At 42.2% G+C, this 25,102-nt stretch overlaps 1 protein-coding gene across 1 annotated transcript in view; it reads right to left on the bottom strand.

The window, feature by feature from the left end:
- Positions 1-25,102, bottom strand: part of LOC126202884 (required for meiotic nuclear division protein 1 homolog) — a 101,616-nt gene that overhangs the window by 52,388 nt on the left and 24,126 nt on the right. Inside the window, exon 3 of the mRNA XM_049936943.1 lies at positions 3,980-4,196. Within this exon, the coding sequence (XP_049792900.1) occupies positions 3,980-4,196 (217 nt within the window). The remainder of the gene's footprint in view (positions 1-3,979; positions 4,197-25,102) is intronic.

Genomic DNA, 25,102 nt, shown 5'->3' with positions numbered 1-25,102 from the left:
TTTGGTTTGTGTAACGCACCAGCAACTTTTGAACAGATGATGGATAATCTTCTAAGGCACCTGAGGTGGACGATGTGTCTTTGTTATTTAGATGGCTTTATAGTGTTCTCAGAGACATTTGATAAACACATAAAAAGACTGAGGGCCGTTCTTAAGTGTCTCCAACAAGGCGGACTGAAACTTAATCCAAGAAAGTGTTTCTTTGGAGTAAATGAAATCAAAATACTTGGACACCTTGTGTCAAATGAAGGTGTGCGGCCAGACCCAGAAAAGATGAGACCTATAACATAATTTACTATTCCTAAAAGTATTTGAGATGTGAGAAGTTTCCTCGGATTATGTTCTTATTACTGTCGTTTTATCAAAGACTTTTGTATCAAAGCCAGGCCACTCCAAGAGTTGTTGAAATCTGATGCCAAATTTATCTGGGGTGGTGCTCAACAAGATTCTTTCAATGTGCTGCAAAAAGCTCTGACAATTGACCCTGTACTTGGTCTGTATGATGTGAGAGCATCTACAGAACTACACACAGATGCCAGCGGGTATGGGATCGGTGCTGTTCTGGTGAAAATTTCGGATGGAAAAGAGAAGGTTATAGCCTATGCTTCTAGGAAACTTACAAAAGCCGAGAGAAACTACTCAACTACAGAAAGAGAATGTCTTGCTGTGGTCTGGGCCATGTGCAAGTTTTGACAGTATCTCTATGGAAGGTCATTCACAGTTGTTACAGACCATCATTCACTTTGTTGGTTGACAGATCTTAATGATCCAACAGGACGATTTGCCAGGTGGGCACTACATCTTCAAGAGTATGACATTACCATAGTTTACAAAAGTGGAAGAAAACGCCAAGATGCCGAATGTCTCTCAAGAAACCCTGTGCAAGACCATCAAGACTTTGATGAAGACAGTGACTGTCTCGCTGCACTCCAGGATCTCTCTGCTGAGCAGAAGGATGCCAAGCTATCTCAAATGATGCTTGCCTTAAATCGGTCAGAGGATGTGAAAGGACAATTTAAGGTAGTTAATGGATTACTTAGCAACAAAAACTTTGATCCATTTGGAAAGAGGTGGCTATAAGTGATTCCTGAACACATGCGCTTAGATGTTCTACACAAATTCCATGACACACCTGAGGCCGGACATTTAGGATTTATTAAGACATACGATAGAATCCACAAGAGATTTTTCTGGCCAGGTTTATTTAGGAGTGTCCATCACTATGTGTCACACTGTCGAGAGTGCCAGAGGAGAAAGACAGTTCCTTAGAAACCACCTGGCCGAATCATATTAATTCCACCAGCCAAAACGTCTTTCCAGCATGTTGGGATTGACCTCCTCGGACGATTTCCAACGTCTGCTAGCGGCAATAGATGGATTATTGTTTGCAATGATTATCTGACACCCTATGCCATTACAAAAGCCATGAAGACAGCTGAAGCACTCGAGGTAGCCAAATTCATTGTGGAAGACATTTTATTAAAACACGGTGCCCCAAGGTCATTAATTACAGATCGAGGGAAAGTTTTTCAATTGAACCTTGTGACAGAGATAAACCATCGGTGCAACATTACTCATCACATGACGACTGCCTGCTATCCACAAACTAACAGGCTTACTGAATGCCTTAATAAGACTTTGGCTGACATGCTATCAATGTTCGTCAGTGTTGAGCAGAGCAACAGTGATGAGGTGCTACCTTTCGTGACGTTTGCCTACAACAGTGCCAAACAAGACACCACAGGATTTACGCCATTTTTCCTGGCACATGGGTGTGAAGGGAATACGACAATGGACACTGTGTTTCTGTTACATCCTGATGACGTCTAAATCAGCCAGGTGTTACCCAGAGCTGAGGAAGCTCAGCAGTTAGCTAGACTCTGCATGCTGAAGGCTCAAGAAAACGATCACTGAAGGTATGACGCGAGCCACCGCCCTGTTGTCTACCAGCCTGGTGACCTTGTCTGGATCTTCACTCCTGTTTGGGAGGTTGGTCTCTCTGAGAAGCTCCTCAGGCACTACTTTGGATCTTATAAAGTTGTAAGATAGTTGTCTGATGTTACTTATGAAGTTGAAGATTTCAAACCCGACACAAGACGACGAAAGGTCAGAGATACGGTCCACATCCTTCGAATGAAGCCCTATAAGGATCCTGCAACCCAGGGTAAATTCAAAGCTCCAGCGACAGGCAACAAGCGGAAAGGTGATGAAGAGTGTCATGGCCAAAGAAGTTCTAAGAAAATCACCGCCAGGGCGAGAATCAGTCACCAGGAGTCGGAGTACGCAGGACCAATGACTTGTTTCCAGACTAGGAGGATGTAACACTGAGACGCTGTTCTCTTAAGGAGGGAGAAATGTAGCAGAAGAATCCGAGTAGCATCGTGGTGTAGTGGCTATGATAATAAACTGTTGCATGAAGGGTCGTGAGTTCAAAACTCACCTGGACTGTACAATTTTAATTTCTACATTTGCTTCGAGTACATTCTAGAAGTATCCACAATGTCAAGAATCATTGTACTGGAATGTTCTGCAGCTGTATATATATTGTATGTGATCTGGCTGGAGGCAGTTCGCTCCGCGCGCTTATATGTGCAAGTGCTGAATAAACCTCCATTAAGTGAAGTAAGTGTTCATCATTCATCTAATTACACCACCTTCTACGTGACAATATTAACAATGAGGACCTCAATGGTAGACGTAGCCTTGTGACTGATGAACTGGTGATGAAAATAAACGACAAAAATCATGAACATCATCGTTTCACAATTATGTAACTTTCAAAACATTTTCCCCAAATTTTGTAGAATTTGATACATGAAACTGTGGTGGAGAAGTTTGGTTACCAAAATTTTCTGTTAGGTGGATTTCCAAAATCATAAAAAAAAAATCAGACTGACAGCAGTACTGACCTTCCTCGAAGATTACAAGAAACATGGTCACAAAGTTATTGATTGTATCGTACCTGGGAATGAGACTTGGGTGTAGCATGTCAATTGTGAAACAAAAAGATAGTCAATGAACTGGGGACACACAAATTCTCCCAAAACACCAAGCATTTGCAAACCCTGCCAGCAAGAAAGATCATGGCTGCTGCGTTTTGGGACTTGGTGACTCTAAGTGAGTGATTCTTGTTGATTTCTTTGAGCATGGCACAACAGCTAAATTAGAGAACTATTGTCAAACACTGACAAAGCTAAGATGGGTGATGCAAAACAAGCATCTGGGAACACTTAGCGCAAGTTTGGTTTTTTTCACGACAATACACTACCACACATGGCCAATTGTACTCAAGAGCTCCTACGGGGTTTTGGGTGAGAGGTGTTTTCTCATCCACCATACAATCTGGATTTGGTGCCAGTGATGCTTTGATACTGACGGCCAATTGTATGCTGGTATAAACCAGTGGTTGCAATCACAGGCGGCAGATATCTACAGAGACAGTACTGAGAAACTTGTGCCATGGTACGATAAGTGCCTCAAATTTGAATGGTGATTATGTAGAAAAATAGTTTAAGTAAACCTTTAAAATCTATATAATAAAATTTGATTTTTCCATATTTTTTTTTAATTTTAAAACATCTGTTACTTTCTGGAAAGCCCTCGTACATGGTAGAAATTATTGTTACTTAAGGCAGAGGCAGAATATCATATGTCTTTCGAAGGGGTGATGCCTTAGTTCATCCTGTTTTTATATTTAGTAGTTACAAATCAATTTTCAATTACATAATTAAACATATCATTGCAGTGATGATAAACATGTGTAATTTAAGATATTTACTTTCTCTTCAATTACTCTAATGAAGGGGACATCAGTTTTTGTCACCTGCATCCCCATATCGATATTACTTGCTACACATGTGTAAAATACAAAATTAGGTGTTTGCGTGATACTGCATGTACGGCAATGGAGACACTAGGGCTAGAGCAACATTCCTATTATTCTTGCAACTATAATTTAGTATTATGACAGACTACATACCCTACATCAATGTAAGTGTATTCCATCAGTTCACTTTCCTGATTAACTAATCTTTCATCATAACTGTTCTCTTCATATGGCTTCACAAATGACAAAACATTTGTGCACTCTAATTCTGAAACATTCCAGAATACAGTTGTGCCTTCACGAAAGAAAAATATATCTCTCGGTTCGCTGCCAACTGTGTATCGAGCAGTAACTTGGAGTACATCAGGCTCTGTAACAACATGAATATTAATGATTACAGATGAATTCTACTTTTCTTTTCATTTTACAGTTTCTCTAAGTGATCTGTAGCATGTAAAAGTAAGAATATGAGTAAATAATTTAAACATGGGGTTTTTAGCAAACACAATTTATGGAACATAGTACTTTCTGGAGCCAACGTAAGATACAATGAAGTACAGGTTGCACATAGCACTGAACAAATTGAATGGAAAAAAGTAATACAGGTTACTAAATAGGCCAAGCACTGATTGGCAACCACTTGAATAACACTGATTCCATGGTGCCTCACCAGAGCACGGCAGGGGGCCAACCCAGGTGGCCTCTTTAAGCAGGCCTGTGAACTGTACGGATGCGTGGTCTCTGAAATTGCGCACGTCACGAGTGAAGGTACATCATTCCTCCCTTCTAGGGGGTGGGAAAACCACATACATACACATATAAAAACATCAGGCACAGAAAAATGCAGGGTACCAAAAAAATTGAGGGTACTGAGAAAAAACACTGGTATTGTCAGAAAAAAAAGGAAAATCATTGATCTCACAAGGCACTGAGACTACTAGTCACCGAAAACACCAAAGACAGTGCTGATATCCATTTCATCGCCTGACAATGGCGGCTACTGCAGCATGTGGTGGGCAGGCACCCTCTGATTCGTGAAAGACCATAGGGCAGGGCTGTGTACAGCGTCTTGATAGCAATACCCTCGTCGTGGTCAGCAAGCAGTGCTGCATGTGTCAGCGGGGGCGTCGGAGATGGTGACCACAGATAACCCACGAAAGGAGGTGGCAGCAGCTGCAGCTTCAAGTGAAGTGGAGCTTGCATTAGTGACTGCAGTCAAGAACTGGGGACACAAGCAGAGACCACAGAGAGCAAGCCACCAGGCAGCGACCCACACTGTGGCGTGAACCAGACCATTGGTGACACAGGAACAGGCAGCACTGATGGTGGCGGGGGAGGCAGTGGGTCCTCAGGAACAGACCCCACTGTACGTGGCTGCAGCTGGCAGCTGTTCAAAGTGACGGGACATCCGCCCATCAGGAGTGCAGAATACACACAGGCACCTGCCCCCACAAATCTTGATGACGGCAGGAACCCAGTTTGGGCGGCGGCCGAAATCACAAGCCCAGACAGGTGCAGCCAGTTGGAACCGTCACTGAGCTGGCAATGCCGGTGTTGGATCCAGCAGGTGAAGGAGAGTCAGTGGTTGGCATCCATGTTGCAGTTCTGCCAGACTCCTGTCGTCCACCAGAGTGAAATGGTACGAACTCAAAAAAACGGTCTAAACCAATTTCAGAGCACCTTTTGGATACATACTTATGCATCTGAGTTTTAAATGTCTGAACCAAACTTCCGGCTTCACCATTAGATTGAGGAAGAAATGGTGGAACTGTGAGATGGTGAACACCACTAGCCTGATTGAAAGATGTAAATTCTTGAGAAACAAACTGGGGGTCGTTATTGATAACCACGGTATATGGAATTCCCTCAACTGCAAAATTCTTAGACAGGGCTGAAACAGTGGCCACAGCAGATGTGGACAGACAACACACCATGTCGGCAAACTAGGAAAAGGCATCCACTACAATGAGCCAAAACTGATTTAGGAAGGACCCTGCAAAATCAACTCTTAGACGCTCCCATGGGTGCTGTAGCACCAGCCAGGGAGAAAGATGCACACAGAGCTGCCTGTTGGTAACACAATGAGTGCAAGTGGCAATAAGCCACTCAATCTGCCCATCTATGCCTGGCCGATACACATGCTGGCAGGACAAAGCTTTGGTGTGAGAGATCCCCCAATGACCAACATGCAGAAGCCACAGCACATTATGGCATAAGCAAGGAGGAATCATAACTCAAGGAGCAGCATCCTCCGCAGCTAACAAAAGAAAACTGTCAAACACAGAAAGGTGGTGCTGTAGGAAGAAGTAATTATGCATGGGATCTGAGGCACGGCCCATGGGGTTTTATGGCCATCCGTGCTGCACAAAAGAGAGGACCCAACTAAGTACAGGATCCGTAGCAATGGGCAATGATATCCTGGCACTAGTGATGGGAAAAAAATCGACTGTGTTCTGGTTCTCAATATCTAAACAGAAACAAAGTCTGATCGATCACCAGGCCTGGCCCGATCAGAAGGTGATATAAGGCTAGCAATGGATATGATAATGGGAGAGGAAGAGAGTCCACTGCTGCAAACAACGGGCTGCCTTGTCCACCACAGAAGTCGAAGGATTGAAAAGAGCAACCAACAGCTGTGATTCATGATTAAATGGAACTTAGAACCACACAATAAGAAGTGATATTTCTTGAGAGTGAACACATTCGCTAAAGCCTCCTTTTCAATTTGAGACTGCTGCTGCTGAGTGGGAGTTAAGTCTTAGAAGCGTAAGCATTGGGTTGTTCAGAGCCATCCACGTATTTGTGCACCAGTACCTCACCAAGACTGTACTGAGAGGCAGCTGTAGCCAACATGAGATGACCTAGCTGAAAAGTGGCCAGACATGGGGCAGATTGAAGCTTCGATTTAAGCAACGCGAACCCTCAGTCACAAGCTGGGGACCAGAAAAAAAGGCTGCATTTTTATGCAAAAATGCATGCAGGGGCTGAGCAACTGTGGTTTTGTCTGGTAAAAACTTATAGTAGTACACAAATTTACCTAGAAACACCTGCAGTTTCTTAATAAGGGTCGGCCATGGCCAAGCCACAACTGCGTCAACATTGTGACGCAACGGCTTGACCCCCTGTGAGAAAAACCTCAAAACTCAGGTACTCAACCAACAGCTGAAAAAATTGAGATTTGGCAAGATTGCACTTGAGACATGCAGAGTGCAAAACAGAAAACAATGATCAGAGATTGCTAAGGTGCTCTTCATTGGAAAAACCTGAAACAATGATATCATCGAGCTAATTGATGCAGCGGGGCGCAGAGGCTGCCAGTTGTGTAAAAAATGCCGAAAAATTGTGGACACGCTAGTGATCCCAAAAGGCAAGTGTTAATATTGGTATAAGCCGAAACGTGTATTGACAACAAGAAGACACCTAGTAGCCTCATCCAAGGGGAGCTGGAGTTACTCTCCCAACAAGTCAATCTCGCAAAAGTACTGGATGCCTGATAATTCAGCAAGCAACTCATCAGGGCAGGGCAAGGGGTCTATCACACACTGTGCAGTAATTGTGAAACTGAAGTCACCGCAGACACGAAGCTTACGCATTGGCTTCTTAATTATGACCAGTGGCATAGCCCATTCACCGGAAAAAATAGGCCAAATGACATCGAGTGACTTTAAATGGTCTAATGTGGCCTTCACATAGTCATGCAATGTGATAGGCACCAGGTGTGTCCGGAAAAAAGAAAATGAGAGCCAGTGGACACTTTCATAGTAATGTGGGTCTGAAAACCGGTAGCACAACCAAGCCCAGGGGAAAACAGCTACAAAAATTCAGAGCGGAGGGACTTTGTCTTTAAATATGTCTGCTTGTGTGTGTATATGGGTGGATGGATATGTGTGTGTGTGCGCGCGAGTGTATACCCGTCCTTTTTTTCCCCTAAGGTAAGTCTTTCTGCTGCCGGGATTGGAATGACTCCTTACCCTCTCCCTTAAAACCCACATCCTCTCGTCTTTCCCTCTCCTTCCCTCTTTCCTGATGAGGCAACAGTTTGTTGCGAAAGCTTGAATTTTGTGTGTGTGTTTGTGTGTCTATCGACCTGCCAGCGCTATAAAAAGAAAGAAAGTGATGAGACTTACCAAACAAAAGCGCTGGCAGGTCGATAGACACACAAACAAACACAAACATACACACAAAATTCTAGCTTTCGCAACAAACGGTTGCTTCGTCAGAGGGAAATATGAAAGGAAGTGGGTTTTTTTTCCACGTGGAATGTTTCCCTCTGTTATATATATATATATATATATGATGTGACTTACCAAACGAAGTGCTGGCAGGTCGATAGACACACAAACTAACACAAACAAACACACAAAATTCAAGCTTTCGCAACAAACTGTTGCCTCATCAGGAAAGAGGGAAGGAGAGGGAAAGACAAAAGGATGTGGGTTTTAAGGGAGAGGGTAAGGAGTCATTCCAATCCCGGGAGCGGAAAGACTTACCTTAGGGGGAAAAAAGGACGGGTATACACTCGCACACACACACATATCCATCCACACATATACAGACACAAGCAGACATATTTAAAGACAAAGAGTTTGGGCAGAGATGTCAGTCGAGGCAGAAGTGCAGAGGCAAAGATGTTGTTGAATGACAGGTGAGGTATTAGTGGCGGCAACTTGAAATTAGCAGAGATTGAGGCCTGGTGGGTAATGGGAAGAGAAGATATATTGAAGAGCAAGTTCCCATCTCTGGAGTTCGGATAGGTTGGTGTTAGTGGGAAGTATCCAGATCACCCGGACGGTGTAACACTGTGCCAAGATGTGCTGGCCGTGCACCAAGGCATGTTTAGCCACAGGGTGATCCTCATTACCAACAAACACTGTCTGCCTGTGTCCATTCATGCGAATGGACAGTTTGTTGTTGGTCATTCCCACATAGAATGCGTCGCAGTGTAGGCAGGTCAGTTGGTAAATCACGTGGGTGCTTTCACACATGGCTCTGCCTTTGATCGTGTACACCTTCTGGGTAACAGGACTGGAGTAGGTGGTGGTGGGAGGGTGCATGGGACAGGTTTTACACCGGGGGCGGTTACAAGGGTAGGAGCCAGAGGGTAGGGTAGGTGGTTTGGGGATTTCATAGGGATGAACTAAGAGGTTACGAAGGTTAGGTGGACGGCGGAAAGACACCCTTGGTGGAGTGGGGAGGATTTCACGAAGGATGGATCTCATTTCAGGGCAGGATTTGAGGAAGTCATATCCCTGCTGGAGAGCCACATTCAGAATCTGATCCAGTCCCGGAAAGTATCCTGTCACAAGTGGGGCACTTTTGTGGTTCTTCTGTGGGAGGTTCTGGGTTTGAGAGGATGAGGAAGTGGCTCTGGTTATTTGCTTCTGTACCAGGTCAGGAGGGTAGTTGCGAGATGCGAAAGCTGTTGTCAGGTTGTTGGTGCAATGCTTCAGGGATTCCGGACTGGAGCAGATTCGTTTGCCACGAAGACCTAGGCTGTAGGGAAGGGACCGTTTGATGTGGAATGGGTGGCAGCTGTCGTAATGGAGGTACTGTTGCTTGTTGGTGAGTTTGATGTGGACGGACGTGTGAAGCTGGCCATTGGACAGGTGGAGGTCAACATCAAGGAAAGTGGCATGGGATTTGGAGTAGGACCAGGTGAATCTGATGGAACCAAAGGAGTTGAGGTTGGAGAGGAAATTCTGGAGTTCTTCTTCACTGTGAGTCCAGATCATGAAGATGTGATCAATAAATCTGTACCAAGGTTGGCGTACGAAGGGGCCATCCTGGTATCCATGGCTGTTCTCTTTAATTGTTGGTATGTCTGGTCTTCAAAAGTGAAGAAGTTGTGGGTCAGGATGAAGCTGGCTAAGGTAATGAGGAAAGAGGTTTTAGGTAGGGTGGCAGGTGATCGGCGTGAAAGGAAGTGCTCCATATATATATATATATATATATAAAAATTAATAGAGGGAAACATTCCACGTGGAAAAAATATATCTAAAAAGAAAGATGATGAGACTTACCAAACAAAAGCGCTGGCAGGTCGATAGACACACAAACAAACACAAATATACACACAAAATTCAAGCTTTCGCAACAAACTGTTGCCTCATCAGGAAAGAGGGAAGGAGAGGGAAAGACGAAAGGATGCGGGTTTTAAGGGAGAGGGTAAGGAGTCATTCCAATCCCGGGAGCGGAAAGACTTACCTTAGGGGGAAAAAAGGACAGGTATACACTCGCACACACACACATATCCATCCACACATACAGACACAAGCAGACATATTTAAAGACCAAAGCATGTCTGCGGAGGGAATGTAAATAAAACTTAATGGGGTCGTTGTGGGGGTGTTGTGCGGGTGACATGGTACTAGAAGGTCGAAAGTGTAACGTGAGGCTGAAATGAAAATGAATATAAAAATATGTGGGGAGAGATAAAGGTGAAGTAGAAAGGAAATGGAGATCTGGTGTGAAAAGAGGCGAAAAGGGGTTGGTTGGAGCTGGGTTATGTTGATCCTGTGGTGAAATAGTGTAGGTAGAAAACGATGTGCATAAAGGTTAGGTGGTTGTGTTGCCGCCAAAACACGTTAAAGGGTGGAGAAATTCGGGAAAATTTCGAAAAAACTACGTGAGGATGTATTAAAAGTAGTGGTATGGTGGTGGCAGATTATGGAAATGAGGCTAACAATTGTCTGGTGGAGAAATAATAACGTTAAAACCTGTGGGAAGCGGCTAAAAATGATCGGTGATGTGAAAAAACGGAAATCGAAATAAAGCAAAAGTTATTAAAACTAGCCGAAAAGGTTGTTTAATAGCTGAAAGGAACTGTTTGTGAACTAGAAACGGTGGATTTTATAGCAGTAGATGAAGAAAAAATTTTTTGGTTATGGTTTGGAAGTGGGTTACGTATTATTACGTATTGTTGAGTATATATCGGCGGGATAAAATTGTATAGTGGATTACGGTAAAAAGGAGAAGGTGAATACAAAGGGAAACTACTGCAAAAACAGAAGGAGGAAATAAGACGACAGAAAAGACTTCGAAATGTAACAGTGACAATAACAAACGTCATTGTTGGGTTCAAATTAATGATATGAATATAACAGAGGGAAACATTCCACGTGGAAAAAATATATCTAAAAAGAAAGATGATGAGACTTACCAAACAAAAGCGCTGGCAGGTCGATAGACACACAAACAAACACAAATATACACACAAAATTCAAGCTTTCGCAACAAACTGTTGCCTCATCAGGAAAGAGGGAAGGAGAGGGAAAGACGAAAGGATGTGGGTTTTAAGGGAGAGGGTAAGGAGTCATTCCAATCCCGGGAGCGGAAAGACTTACCTTAGGGGGAAAAAAGGACAGGTATACACTCGCACACACACACATATCCATCCACACATACAGACACAAGCAGACATATTTAAAGACCAACTGCTTGTGTCTGTATGTGTGGATGGATGTGTGTGTGTGTGTGCGAGTGTATACCTGTCCTTTTTTCCCCCTAAGGTAAGTCTTTCCGCTCCCGGGATTGGAATGACTCCTTACCCTCTCCCTTAAAACCCACATCCTTTCGTCTTTCCCTCTCCTTCCCTCTTTCCTGAATATATATATATATATATATATATATATATATATATATATATATATATATATATATATATTAATTTGTTAGTAGTCTGTATGTACAGTTAAAATTACTCTTCTTTTAGAAATATTTGAAATTATGAAATATCTGGCATACTTAAAATTCATATTATTAACTGCACAATCAAATGCTAATTATTAAATTTATTTCTGGATTCATTTACAAAATAATGTTATATCTTGGCAATGATTCTTCTTTTGTCAAAAAAGTTTGTAAACTCTTTTGTTTTGTGAACTCTTTGGAATATTGTGAGTACCACAGAATTTAAGGGAGTAGTGGGAATGCCTCTGATGGAAGCAGACATAATCATGTCAACAACAATGTGAATTTGTGTTCTGAAGTGGAAACTGTAAAGATGGTATGATACTGAAAAATGTGACAAAAAATAAAATTAAGGTTAAAACATGCAAATCTTCAACATTGTTCAGATCAAGAGGAACCTACAAAATCAAAATTTCAGCCTCAAGAATGTACCCCTAGATGAGAGAACTGCAGCAAACAACAAGAGAAAATGAAGATAAGTAAAAAATTTTTCTCTTTTATACCTTACAGTTCTCAAAGCTTTCGAAACTTTTGAAGAGACAGAAAAAGTTAATGTTGATGTGTGGGAGGGTTGAGTACAAGCTCCTGTGTCCATTTGTATTTTCAACAGTTTAAGAAAACACATGTAAGTCAATAAGGAATTTGTTTGGGGAGATGTGCACAGTAGAGATAGACTTTATGCTTAGAGCGTGCAGCATACTTGTGCTGGAGGAAGCAGTACAGATAAGATGGAAGGGCGCACGTGGTCAGCGTTGTGACACAGCCTCTTGCTGCTATGAGTAGCCGACATTATCCCACAAGACACTGAGTCAAAGGTTGCTAAAACGGCTTTCCCTTCATCCTGAACACTCGCAACATTTCTGACAGGGGATGACTGAGCAACTCCCAATGCCTCCCAGCATGCAGCAATCTGGTTGCCTGCACCTCATGACACTTGAAAGAACTGTGCCATATTGAGCACATCTGTAAATGTCGGATTCTCGCAATGAAGTGCTTTTTTGTGGACTTCTCTATCTGGGACCAAATAAATAACAGCATCACGGACGATGGGATCAGTGTAGGATTTCAGATGGGTACTAGTGACAAATTTATGAGGATGGGTCAACTCATGTAATTCTGCAGCCCAGGCTTTATAATATCAACGGTAAAATTCTACAAGCGTTGCAATGACATGTGTTCTGTCACAATAACAAGGTTGAGAGAACCTTGCACATTTCATCAAAAGCTGCCTAGATCTTGCAAAGGCACAAGCTGCCACAACAACTGATGCAGGCATGGTGAAAGTCAGGAAAGAAAGAAAGTCCTACACAGGTTTGTATCGCCCACATGAAAAACCTGAAAATGTTGGCGTAACTGTGTCTCACTGGAGCCCCAATATAGCAATCTTCAGCTGATTCATCACATGCCGGAAAGGGCAACATTTCCACTGATGGAAGAGTAACCTGCCACAAACACGCAGATGCCACATGACAGAGCGGTGGTGAGAGCCTGCTGCTGTTACGCGAAAGCTTCTGCTGGGCAATGATACATTGGAGTATGTATTCCGGCAAGATGCTTGGTGGTTCATTTAGAATTGACACTAACAGGCAGAGAAAATGTTACTCGCACTTGTTGCCAAGTTTGTTATGGCAAGAACAAACATGATTTTTGGAACATAGTGCTTTATAGAGTCAACGCAAGATACAATGAAGTACAGATTGGGTATAGAACTGAACACACTAAATGGGCTGAGTACTCGTTTGCAATTACTTAAATAATACTGTTCCTTTGGCGGCTCACCAGAGCATGCCATGAGTCCGACTGAGGCGGCCTCCATAATCAGGCCAGTGAGCTATATGGACATGCAATCTCTGTAATCACATGCATCATGAGTGAAGGAACATCAATACGATATTATTAAATTAATAATTAAAAGTGGAATGCCTGTAATCAAAAACAAAGCACCAAACGTTTGTCGAGTTACATAAAAGTACAATGACGAAGCATAATGAGGTAAGCAAAGGGACTCTCAATAGCTCAGTAGTAGAGCAACAACAATATAAGAATTAAAGTTTTATGTCTCAGCATTATAACAATTGCCAGATATAAGACACTACTTAGAATTGGGTGGATAGGAATAAGTTGTGCACTTTATGATGCAAACAACCCAGTTTTCACCTGAGATGAATCAGTGAAATCAGAGATTCTTGTTCCACTGAACACAAATCTACTATCCTATTCATAGATCCAGAATCTCCAACTCTAAGCAGGGGGTATAAAAAAATATTGTTAGCACAGTGCAAAGCTACTATAGCAGACACATGCATAGAAACCACAAGTTCAAAATACGGGTGAGAGAAAACTGCCAGTTAAAGCCAATATCGGTATTTTAATTCAGAATAACTGGTTGTTCAACATCTACATCTACATCCATACTCCGCAAGCCACCTGACGGTGTGTGGAAGAGGGTACCTTGAGTACATCTATCGGTTCTCCCTTCTATTCCAGTCTCGTATTGTTCATGGAAAGGAGGATTGTCGGTATGCTTCTGTGTGGGCTCTAATCTCTCTGATTTTATCCTCATGGTCTCTTCGCGAGATATATGTAGGAGGGAACAATTTACTGCTTGCCTCTTCGGTGAAGGTATGTTCTCGAAACTTTAACAAAAGCCCGTACCGAGCTACTGAGCGTCTCTCCTGCAGAGTCTTCCACTGGAGTTTATCTATCATCTCCGTAATGCTTTGGCGATTACTAAATGATCCTGTAACGAAGTGCGCTGCTCTCCGTTGGATCTTCTCTATCTCTTCTATCAACCCTGTCTGGTACGGATCCCACACTGCTGAGCAGTATTCAAGCAGTGGGCGAACAAGCATACTGTAACCTACTTCCTTTGTTTTCGGATTGCATTTCCTTAGGATTCTTCCAACGAATCTCAGTCTGGCATCTGCTTTACCAACGATCAACTTTATATGATCATTCCATTTTAAATAACTCCTAATGCGTACTCCCAGATAATTTATGGAATTAACTGCTTCCAGTTGCTGACCTGCTATTTTGTAGCTAAATGTTAAGGGATCTATCTTTCTATGTATTCACAGCACATTACACTTGTCTACATTGAGATTCAATTGCCATTCCCTGCATCATGCGTAAATTCGCTGCAGATCCTCCTGCATTTCAGTACAATTTTCCATTGTTACAACCTCTCGATACACCACAGCATCATCTGCAAAAAGCCTCAGTGAACTTCCGATGTCATCCACAAGGTCATTTATGTATATTGTGAATAGCAACGGTCCTATGACACTCCCCTGTGGCACGCCTGAAATCACTCTTACTTCGGAAGACTTCTCTCCATTGAGAATGACATGATGCTTTCTGTTATCTAGGAACTCTTGCTGTTGTGGTCTTCAGTCCAGAGACTGGTTTGATGCATCTCTCCATGCCACTTTATCCCGTGCAAGCCTTCATCATCTCCAAGTAACTACTGCAACCCACATCTTTCTGAATCTCCTTATTGTATTCATCTTTAGGTCTCCCTATATGATTTTTACGCTCGACGTTTCCCTCCACTACTAAATTAGTGATCCCTTGATGGCTCAGAATGTGTCCTACCAACCAATCCCTTCTTCTAGTCAAGCTGTACCACAAATTCCTCTGTTCTCCAATCCTTTCCAGTACCTCCTCATTAGTTTATGAGATCTATCAATCTAATCTTCAGCATTCTTCTAAGCACCACATTTCAAAAGATTCTATTCTCTTCTTATCTAAACCATTCAGTGTCCATGTTTCACTTCCATACATGTCTACACTCCATACAAATACTTCCAGAAAAGACTTCCTGATACTTAAATCTACACTCAATGTTAACAAATTTTTCTTCTTCAGAAGCCCTTTCCTTTCCATAACCAGTCTACATTTTATATCCTCTCTACTTTAACCATCATCAGTTATTTTTCTCACCAAATAGCAAATCTCATCTACTACTTTAAATGTCTCGATTTACATTCACTCCTTTCATGACATTTCCCATTCTGTTCAACTGTTCTTCCAAGTCCTTTGCTATTTCTGACAGAATTACAGTGTCATCTGCAAACCTCAAAGCTTTTATTTCTTCACTGTGGATTTTAATTCCTACTCGAAATTTTTCTTTTGTTTCCTTTACTGCTTCCTCAATATACAGACTGAATAACGTCGGGTATAGGCTGCAACCCTGTCTTACTCCCTTCCCAACCACTGCTTCCCTTTCACAACCCTGGACTCATGTAACTGCCATCTGGTTTCTGTACAAATTGTAAATAGTCTTTTGCTCCCTGTATTTGACCCCTGCCACCTTCAGAATCTGAAAGAGAGTATTCCAGTCAACACTGTCAAAAGCTTTCTCTAAGTACACAAATGCTATAAATGTAGATTTGCCTTTCCTTAATCTATCTTCTAAGATAAGTCTAGGGTCAGTATTGCCTTGGGTGTTCCAATATTTCTATGAAATCCAAATTTATCTTCCCTGAGGTCGACTTCTACCAGTTTTTCCATTCTTCTGTAAAGTATTTGCATTAGTATTTTGCAGCCGTGACTTATTAAACTGATAGTTCGGTACTTTTCACACCTGTCAACACCTGGCCACATCAGTCAATCATCCTGACTGTTGCCCCTGCAACAACAGAAAAGGTTGCTGCCCCTCTTCAGGAACCACACATTTCTCTGGCCTCTCAGCAGATGCCCCTACGTTGTGTTCACCTACAGTATGGCTATCTGTATCGCTGTGGCACGCAAGCCTCCCCACCAACAGCAAGGTCATGGTTCATGGTTCATTTGGTGGTGGTGGTGGTGGTTTACCGGTATTTGTCAGGTCTTAGATATAACAGGTTTCTTTTGTTCTTTACTAATTACCAGATTAACACTAGAAGAACAGTTCCAGTTGACATGACAAGTGAGCATTGTTTAACATTTAATAAATTGCATACATTTAAATTAGGGGCCTTATTTTTCATCTTTTAATGTACCTTGGTGTTTTATAATTTCTGTGAAAGACAAACATCTATTACAAAAACTGAACAAATAATAAACATTTTTACCTTAAAGGACAGCAGCCAGTCATTCTGACTAGTGAGATATTTTTTTACATTTCATGTCTGTAAAGGTGCAGCAATGGATTTTTCCAATCTGTTAAGCTCATTCGCTTGCTCTCTTTACATTTCACTTGATTTAGTGGAAGAGTGGACATACTTTAGTTGCTGTTCTTTGTCAATATGCTGTTGTGTTCTGCAGAAGTTTAGAGTTCCTCCTCATTATCATGGCGTACCAGTGTTTATGTCTGGATGTAGAATTACTGAATTATGTGAACAGTATACCAGGAAAAGATTCTGAAGGAGAAGATACTTTCGAATGTGATGAGTTGGATGGTAAAGATGACATGGAATATCAGCTGCACGAAACAGAACAATGTGGATCACCATAGTCAGAAGATGAATATTCAGAAGCCATACAACAACATGCGAATAACCCAGTGCTTACACATTCGATTCCAGTGGCACCACAAATTCCTACTCGCAACCAAGGAAAAAACAGGAAAAAAATCACATCCATCTCAGCATCCAGATGTTGGAAGTGCAGTGACTGCAGTTGACATAACAGTGTGGACTCGAACTGCAGCAGGTCATGGACCTGGAAGATTAGGACATCACAACACATTGTACAAACTTCTGGGCCACTGCGTAAGGCAGTTACTTGGGTGCATGCAACCGGTGGTGGAGTGTTTGTCGCTGTTAGTAGTAGTTTATCCTGTAGTGAAGTAGAAGTGGATAGTTCCTGTGAATTATTATGGGTGGAGGTTACACTCAACAACCGAGCTGGGTTAATAATTGGCTCCTTTTACCGACCTCCCGACTCAGCAGCGTTGGAATACATTTCGCATAAATTTCCTCAGCATGTTATAGTCTTAGGTGGAGATTTCAATTTACCAGATATAGACTGGGACACTCAGATGTTTAAAACGGGTGGTAGGGACAGAGCATCGAGTGACATTATACTGAGTGCACTATCCGAAAATTACCTCGAGCAATTAAACAGAGAACCGACTCGTGGAGATAACATCTTGGACCTACTGATAACAAACAGACCCGAACTTTCCGACTCTGTAAGTGCAGAACAGGGAATCAGTGATCATAAGGCCGTTGTAGCATCCCTGAATATGGAAGTTAATAGGAATATAAAAAAAGGGAGGAAGGTTTATCTGTTTAGCAAGAGTAATAGAAGGCAGATTTCAGACCACCTAACAGATCAAAACGAAAATTTCTGTTCCGGCACTGACAATGTTGAGTGTTTATGGAAAAAGTTCAAGGCAATCGTAAAATGCGTTTTAGACAGGTACGTGCCGAGTAAAACTGTGAGGGACGGGAAAAACCCACCGTGGTACAACAACAAAGTTAGGAAACTACTGCGAAAGCAAAGAGAGCTTCACTCCATGTTTAAACGCAGCCAAAACCTCTCAGACAAACAGAAGCTAAGCGATGTCAAAGTTAGCGTAAGGAGGGCTATGCGAGAAGCGTTCAGTGAATTCGAAAGTAAAATTCTATGTACAGACTTGACAGAAAATCCTAGGAAGTTCTGGTCTTACGTTAAATCAGTAAGTGGCTCGAAACAGCATATCCAGACACTCCGGGATGATGATGGCATTGAAACAGAGGATGACACGCATAAAGCTGAAATACTAAACACCTTTTTCCAAAGCTGTTTCACAGAGGAAGACCGCACTGCAGTTCCTTCTCTAAATCCTCGCACAAACGAAAAAATGGCTGACATCGAAATAAGTGTCCAAGGAATAGAAAAGCAACTGGAATCACTCAACAGAGGAAAGTCCACTGGACCTGACGGGATACCAATTCGATTCTACACAGAGAACGCGAAAGAACTTGCCCCCCTTCTAACAGCCGTGTACCGCAAGTCTCTAGAGGAACGGAGGGTTCCAAATGATTGGAAAAGAGCACAGGTAGTTCCAGTCTTCAAGAAGGGTCGTCGAGCAGATGTGCAAAACTATAGACCTATATCTCTGACGTCGATCTGCTGTAGAATTTTAGCACATGTTTTTTGCTCGAGTATCATGTCGTTTTTGGAAACCCAGAATCTACTATGTAGGAATCAACATGGATTCCGGAAACAGCGATCGTGTGAGACCCAACTCACTTTATTTGTTCATGAGACCCAGAAAATATTAGATACAGGCTCCCAGGTAGATGCTATTTTTCTTGACTTCCGGAAGGCGTTCGATACAGTTCCGCACTGTCGCCTGATAAACAAAGTAAGAGCCTACGGAATATCAGACCAGCTGTGTGGCTGGATTGAAGATTTTTTAGCAAACAGAACACAGCATGTTGTTATCAATGGAGAGACGTCTACAGACGTTAAGGTAACCTCTGGCGTGCCACAGGGGAGTGTTATGGGAACATTGCTTTTCACAATATATATAAATGACCTAGTAGATAGTGTCGGAAGTTCCATGCGGCTTTTCGCGGATGATGCTGTAGTATACAGAGAAGTTGCAGCATTAGAAAATTGTAGCGAAATGCAGGAAGATCTGCAGCAGATAGGCACTTGGTGCAGGGAGTGGCAACTGTCCCTTAACATAGACAAATGTAATGTATTGCGAATACATAGAAAGAAGGATCCTTTATTGTATGATTATATGATAGTGGAACAAACACTGGTAGCAGTTACTTCTGTAAAATATCTGGGAGTATGCGTGCGGAACGATTTGAAGTGGAATGATCATATAAAATTAATTGTTGGTAAGGCGGGTACCAGGTTGAGATTCATTGGGAGAGTGCTTAGAAAATGTAGTCCAGCAACAAAGGAGGTGGCTTACAAAACGCTCGTTCGACCTATACTTGAGTATTGCTCATCAGTGTGGGATCCGTACCAGATCGGGTTGACGGAGGAGATAGAGAAGATCCAAAGAAGAGCGGCGCGCTTCGTCACAGGGTTATTTGGTAACCGTGATAGCGTTATGGAGATGTTTAATAAACTCAAGTGGCAGACTCTGCAAGAGAGGCGCTCTGCATCGCGGTGTAGCTTGCTCGCCAGGTTTCGAGAGGGTGCGTTTCTGGATGAGGTATCGAGTATATTGCTTCCCCCTACTTATACCTCCCGAGGAGATCACGAATGTAAAATTAGAGAGATTAGAGCGCGCACGGAGGCTTTCAGACAGTCGTTCTTCCCGCGAACCATACGCGACTGGAACAGGAAAGGGAGGTAATGACAGTGGCACGTAAAGTGCCCTCCGCCACACACCGTTGGGTGGCTTGCGGAGTATGAATGTAGATGTAGATGTAGATGTTGATATGCAATAATATTCTACAGAACATAAAAAATTTCACAAAAATTAGAGTCCAGGATGACACATGGGTACTTGATATTACCCAATTAGAAGCTGCCATAGCTATAATGTATGTACATGGATTGTATGGAGGAAAGAATTTCCCCGTGAAACTTCTGTGATCTCATGTGTGGGGGCATTTTTTCCTCTCACTATGGGAAGAAATAAGTTCATAGAAGTCGTGAGGTTTTTAAGATTACATGACGAGCACACTCGTGCCAAAAGATGCAAGGCCGATGACTTTGCAGCAGTTACTCCAATCTGAAATTCATTAGTAGCTAACTTTATCCAGAACTATAAACCAGGTGCATTTATAACTGCAGATGAGCAGCTCTATCCAGGCAAAGCTTGGTGCTGCTATATACAATACATGAGTAATAAACCAGAAAAATTTGGTTTGAAGTTTTGGCCCACAGCAGATGCCAGTAGCGAATATATTGTCAATGGATTTCCTTACTTGGATAAACAAAATGAAAGAACCACTAACATACCTGTTGCAGAGCATGTAATTACATGTTTCATGCAACCTTACAGTTCGAAAGGAAGAAATGTAAAATGTGACAATTTCTTTACAGCCAAACACCTTGCAGAGCAGCTGAAGTGGGAGAATACGACCGTGTGGGTACACCAAAGAAAACCCAAAGAGAAGTTCCTCCATTAGCGAAGTCTACTGCCAGATCTTTGTATGAAACTACACTCCTGGAAATGGAAAAAAGAACACATTGACACCGGTGTGTCAGACCCACCATACTTGCTCCGGACACTGCGAGAGGGCTGTACAAGCAATGATCACACGCACGGCACAGTGGACACACCAGGAACCGCAGTGTTGGCTGTCGAATGGCGCTAGCTGCGCAGCATTTGTGCACCGCCGCCGTCAGTGTCAGCCAGTTTGCCGTGGCATACGGAGCTCCATCGCAGTCTTTAACACTGGTAGCATGCCGCGACAGCGTGGACGTGAACCGTATGTGCAGTTGACGGACTTTGAGCGAGGGCGTATAGTGGGCATGCGGGAGGCCGGGTGGACGTACCGCCGAATTGCTCAACACATGGGGCGTGAGGTCTCCACAGTACATCGATGTTGTCGCCAGTGGTCGGCGGAAGGTGCACGTGCCCGTCGACCTGGGACCGGACCGCAGCGACGCACGGATGCACGCCAAGACCGTAGGATCCTACGCAGTGCCGTAGGGGACCGCACCGCCACTTCCCAGCAAATTAGGGACACTGTTGCTCCTGGGGTATCGGCGAGGACCATTCGCAACCGTCTCCATGAAGCTGGGCTACGGTCCCGCACACCGTTAGGCCGTCTTCCGCTCACGCCCCAACATCGTGCAGCCCGCCTCCAGTGGTGTCGCGACAGGCGTGAATGGAGGGATGAATGGAGACGTGTCGTCTTCAGCAATGAGAGTCGCTTCTGCCTTGGTGCCAATGATGGTCGTATGCGTGTTTGGCGCCGTGCAGGTGAGCGCCACAATCAGGACTGCATACGACCGAGGCACACAGGGCCAACACCGGGCATCATGGTGTGGGGAGCGATCTCCTACACTGGCCATACACCACTGGTGATCGTCGAGGGGACACTGAATAGTGCACGGTACATCCAAACCGTCATCGAACCCATCGTTCTACCATTCCTAGACCGGCAAGGGAACTTGCTGTTCCAACAGGACAATGCACGTCCGCATGTATCCCGTGCCACCCAACGTGCTCTAGAAGGTGTAAGTCAACTACCCTGGCCAACAAGATCTCCGGATCTGTCCCCCATTGAGCATGTTTGGGACTGGATGAAGCGTCGTCTCACGCGGTCTGCACGTCCAGCACGAACGCTGGTCCAACTGAGGCGCCAGGTGGAAATGGCATGGCAAGCCGTTCCACAGGACTACATCCAGCATCTCTACAATCGTCTCCATGGGAGAATAGCAGCCTGCATTGCTGCGAAAGGTGGATATACACTGTACTAGTGCCGACATTGTGCATGCTCTGTTGCCTGTGTCTATGTGCCTGTGGTTCTGTCAGTGTGATCATGTGATGTATCTGACCCCAGGAATGTGTCAATAAAGTTTCCCCTTCCTGGGACAATGAATTCACGGTGTTCTTATTTCAATTTCCAGGAGTGTATTTCATACAAGTCTGGTGACACAAGAATTACTTCCTATCAGGGAACACCAAGAAAAATGTTCTTCTATTGAGTATAAAGCATCTAGTCAGTTCCAGTTGACTAACAAACACAGAAGAAATTCCATGAAACTGTGAGCTTCTAAAATTCCACCAAATTTGGAGCTGATATCCTGGACCATATGTCTCATCTGTACACTGTCAATTTGGCTGCTGCACATGGCCTGTGCACATGTTTTTCCGTATCCTAGACCTTGCAGGAATAAATGCCTGGATCCTTTACAGAGAGAGAACATGGGAAAAAGTTATTTCTTTTCAAATTAGCAGAAGAACTCTCCTCTGTATATGTACGATCTGGGAAAGGACCTGTTCGTAAATTCATTGCGACCACTGAAGTATGTAAGATACTATTAAGGAAGACTTGCCAGATGGGACAATGCAAAAGTTCAATTAAAAATCCATGTGTGCACTGCAAGAAATTCACATGTGGTCCATGTGCTGGAGGTGTTCAGTATGTGTGTGCAAAGCATTATGACAAATATGGTGGCTTTGAATGAAAAGATGTCACAGAGAGAAAAAAATGTTATTTTCTTGTTATTGCTACAGCAATTGTGTCCATTTTTCTTACTAAATATATGTTTATGAACTGTTTGGTGCTTTGACTGAGTACAAGTCATACAGATAAAAAATGTTATTGTATAATTATATGTTTATTTGCAATTGTAAGTTTAGTTAAAAATGATTTTGTATTTCAGATGATACAAACATTGCAATAAGTAGCAAGTCAAGTACAGATTTAGACTTGGCTGATAATCAAATTTTCACTGACACTGACAGATGGTTTAAAGCTATTTCACTGTCATGAAACAATGAAATGACCCACCATATGCAGCTGAGAACCTGTAAGATATTTCCTTCCAGTATGTGTATAACATACGAAGACATGCAGACCGAAGATGTTGACAGTGTTAAATTTCTGGAATTGCAACTCGATAATAAATTCAGTTGGGAAGGGCATACCACAGAATTGCTGAAGCACCTAAACAAATCTGTAACTGCAGTGAGAATGGTGTCAGATGTAGGAGATATAAATATAAAAAACTTGCACACTTTGCTTACTTTCATTCTATTATGTCATACCTGTATGACATACCTCATCAAACTGAGCAAAAGTTTTTAGAGTGCAAAAGTGTGTAATAAAAATCATTTGTAGAGTAAATTCAAGAACATCATGTAGAAACTATTCAAGGAACTTTGTAATCTAACCACTGCTTCTCAGTATATTTATTCCTTAATGAAATTTGTTGCACGTAACATATCTCTATTTCCAACCACTAGCTCAATACCTAGTATCAATACCAGGAATAAGAACAATCTACATAAAGACCTAAAATCACTTATCTTGGTCCAAAAAGGGGTCCAATATTTAGGAATCCACATTTCAATAAGTTGCCAGCAACCATTAAAAACTTGGTTTCAGATAAAACACATTTTAAACACAGTTTGAAGGACTATTTGATATGCAACTGTACTCTATAGATGAATATCTTAACAGGGACTGTTAGACCAGCTTAAGTAAAAATGTCTGTTAAATTTCACTTTGACAGCACATTGTCACAACAGTTAAGATTAGGCATTTTGTGTATGATAAATTTATTAAAAGTGCATAACAATGTGTCATTCTGACAGTGTATTCAGTATGTAAATATTTGCAGTTCTTGCTTATTGTAATGTATTCATCTATTTTGACAATCTCCTGACAAATGATCAGGATAATGAGTATTATATTCAAATAATTATGTTTTTCATGTTATACTTTCTGACATGTTCCACATCCAAGAATCATCTCATTCTTTGGGTCTGTGGAATGAAAATTGAAACTAATCTAATTTCTAATCTAATCTTACAATGTATCCTTTACTTCAATAAAGACACCATACCGAAGTAATGTAAGAAGTAAAATTGAAAACAAAGAAGACAAACTTTACCGGCCAAAATGACCAGTAGTGGCCCTCTAGGTAGTTCGCTAATGCTGGTCCTCCTAAAGTTAAAATCTGGCATATCATATTGTCATAGCAGCAGTGCTACAATATTTGGTTTTTAAATAAACCTTTTTTTATATAAATGTGTAATGTTTATTCATTAAATCTCCATTGACTCGAGAAATTGTGTTATTACAGAAAATGGGAAAAGTGGTCAGTAATATTTTAATATATACTAACAACTGGAAAAGAGCAACGATGACATAGGAACTGGTACAGCACTACTGAACCAATAATGGACCTGTTGCTGTGGGGCATGGCCTATTAGACAGTACACTGTACGTGTAGTGTTCAAGTTTGCACTGTATGGTAGTTTCTGACGTCGTCAGACACCAATTGTATTTCAGAATGGTGCCATCCCTAGTTTGGAAGTATTGTATGATGTGTGACAGCAATGAAATACAATGCTCCATTTGCTTTAAAAGATTAAAAATGGGAGCAGGAACAACAAACTTGTGGCATCACAATGTTCCTTGGAAGAGAAGGTAAATTTAATTGATAAATCTACAATTAGGGACATAATATGAACATCAACAGTAGAAAAACAAGGATAATGGAATGTAGTTGAATTAAATCAGGTGACGCTGAGGGAATTAGACTAGGAAATGAGACACTTAAAATTGTAGATGAGTTTTGTTAGTTGGACAGCAAAATAACTGATGACGGTCGAAGCAGAGAGGAAATAAAATGTAGACTCATGATGGTTAGGAAAGCATTTCTGAAGAAGAGAAATTTGTTAACACCGAGTATAGATTTAAGTGTCAGGAAGTCTTTTCTGAAACTATTTGTATGAAGTGTAGCAATGTATGGAAGTGAAACATCGATAAGAAACAGTTTAGACAAGAAGAGAACAGAAGTTTTTGAAATGTGGTGCTACAGAAAAATGCTGAAGATTAGATGGATAGATCAAGTAACTAATGAGGAGGTACTGAATAGAATTGGGGAGAAGAGGAATTTGTGGCACAACTTGACAAGAACAAGGAACTGGTTGTTAGGACACTTTCTGAGGCATCAAAGGATCATTGATTTAGTATTGGAGGGAAGCGTGTGGGGTAAAAATCGTAGAAGTAGACCAAGAGA

The sequence above is a fragment of the Schistocerca nitens genome, chromosome 9, assembly GCF_023898315.1.
Source record: "Schistocerca nitens isolate TAMUIC-IGC-003100 chromosome 9, iqSchNite1.1, whole genome shotgun sequence".
Lineage (NCBI taxonomy): Eukaryota > Metazoa > Arthropoda > Insecta > Orthoptera > Acrididae > Schistocerca > Schistocerca nitens.
This window is presented reverse-complemented; position numbering and strand designations above follow the sequence as displayed.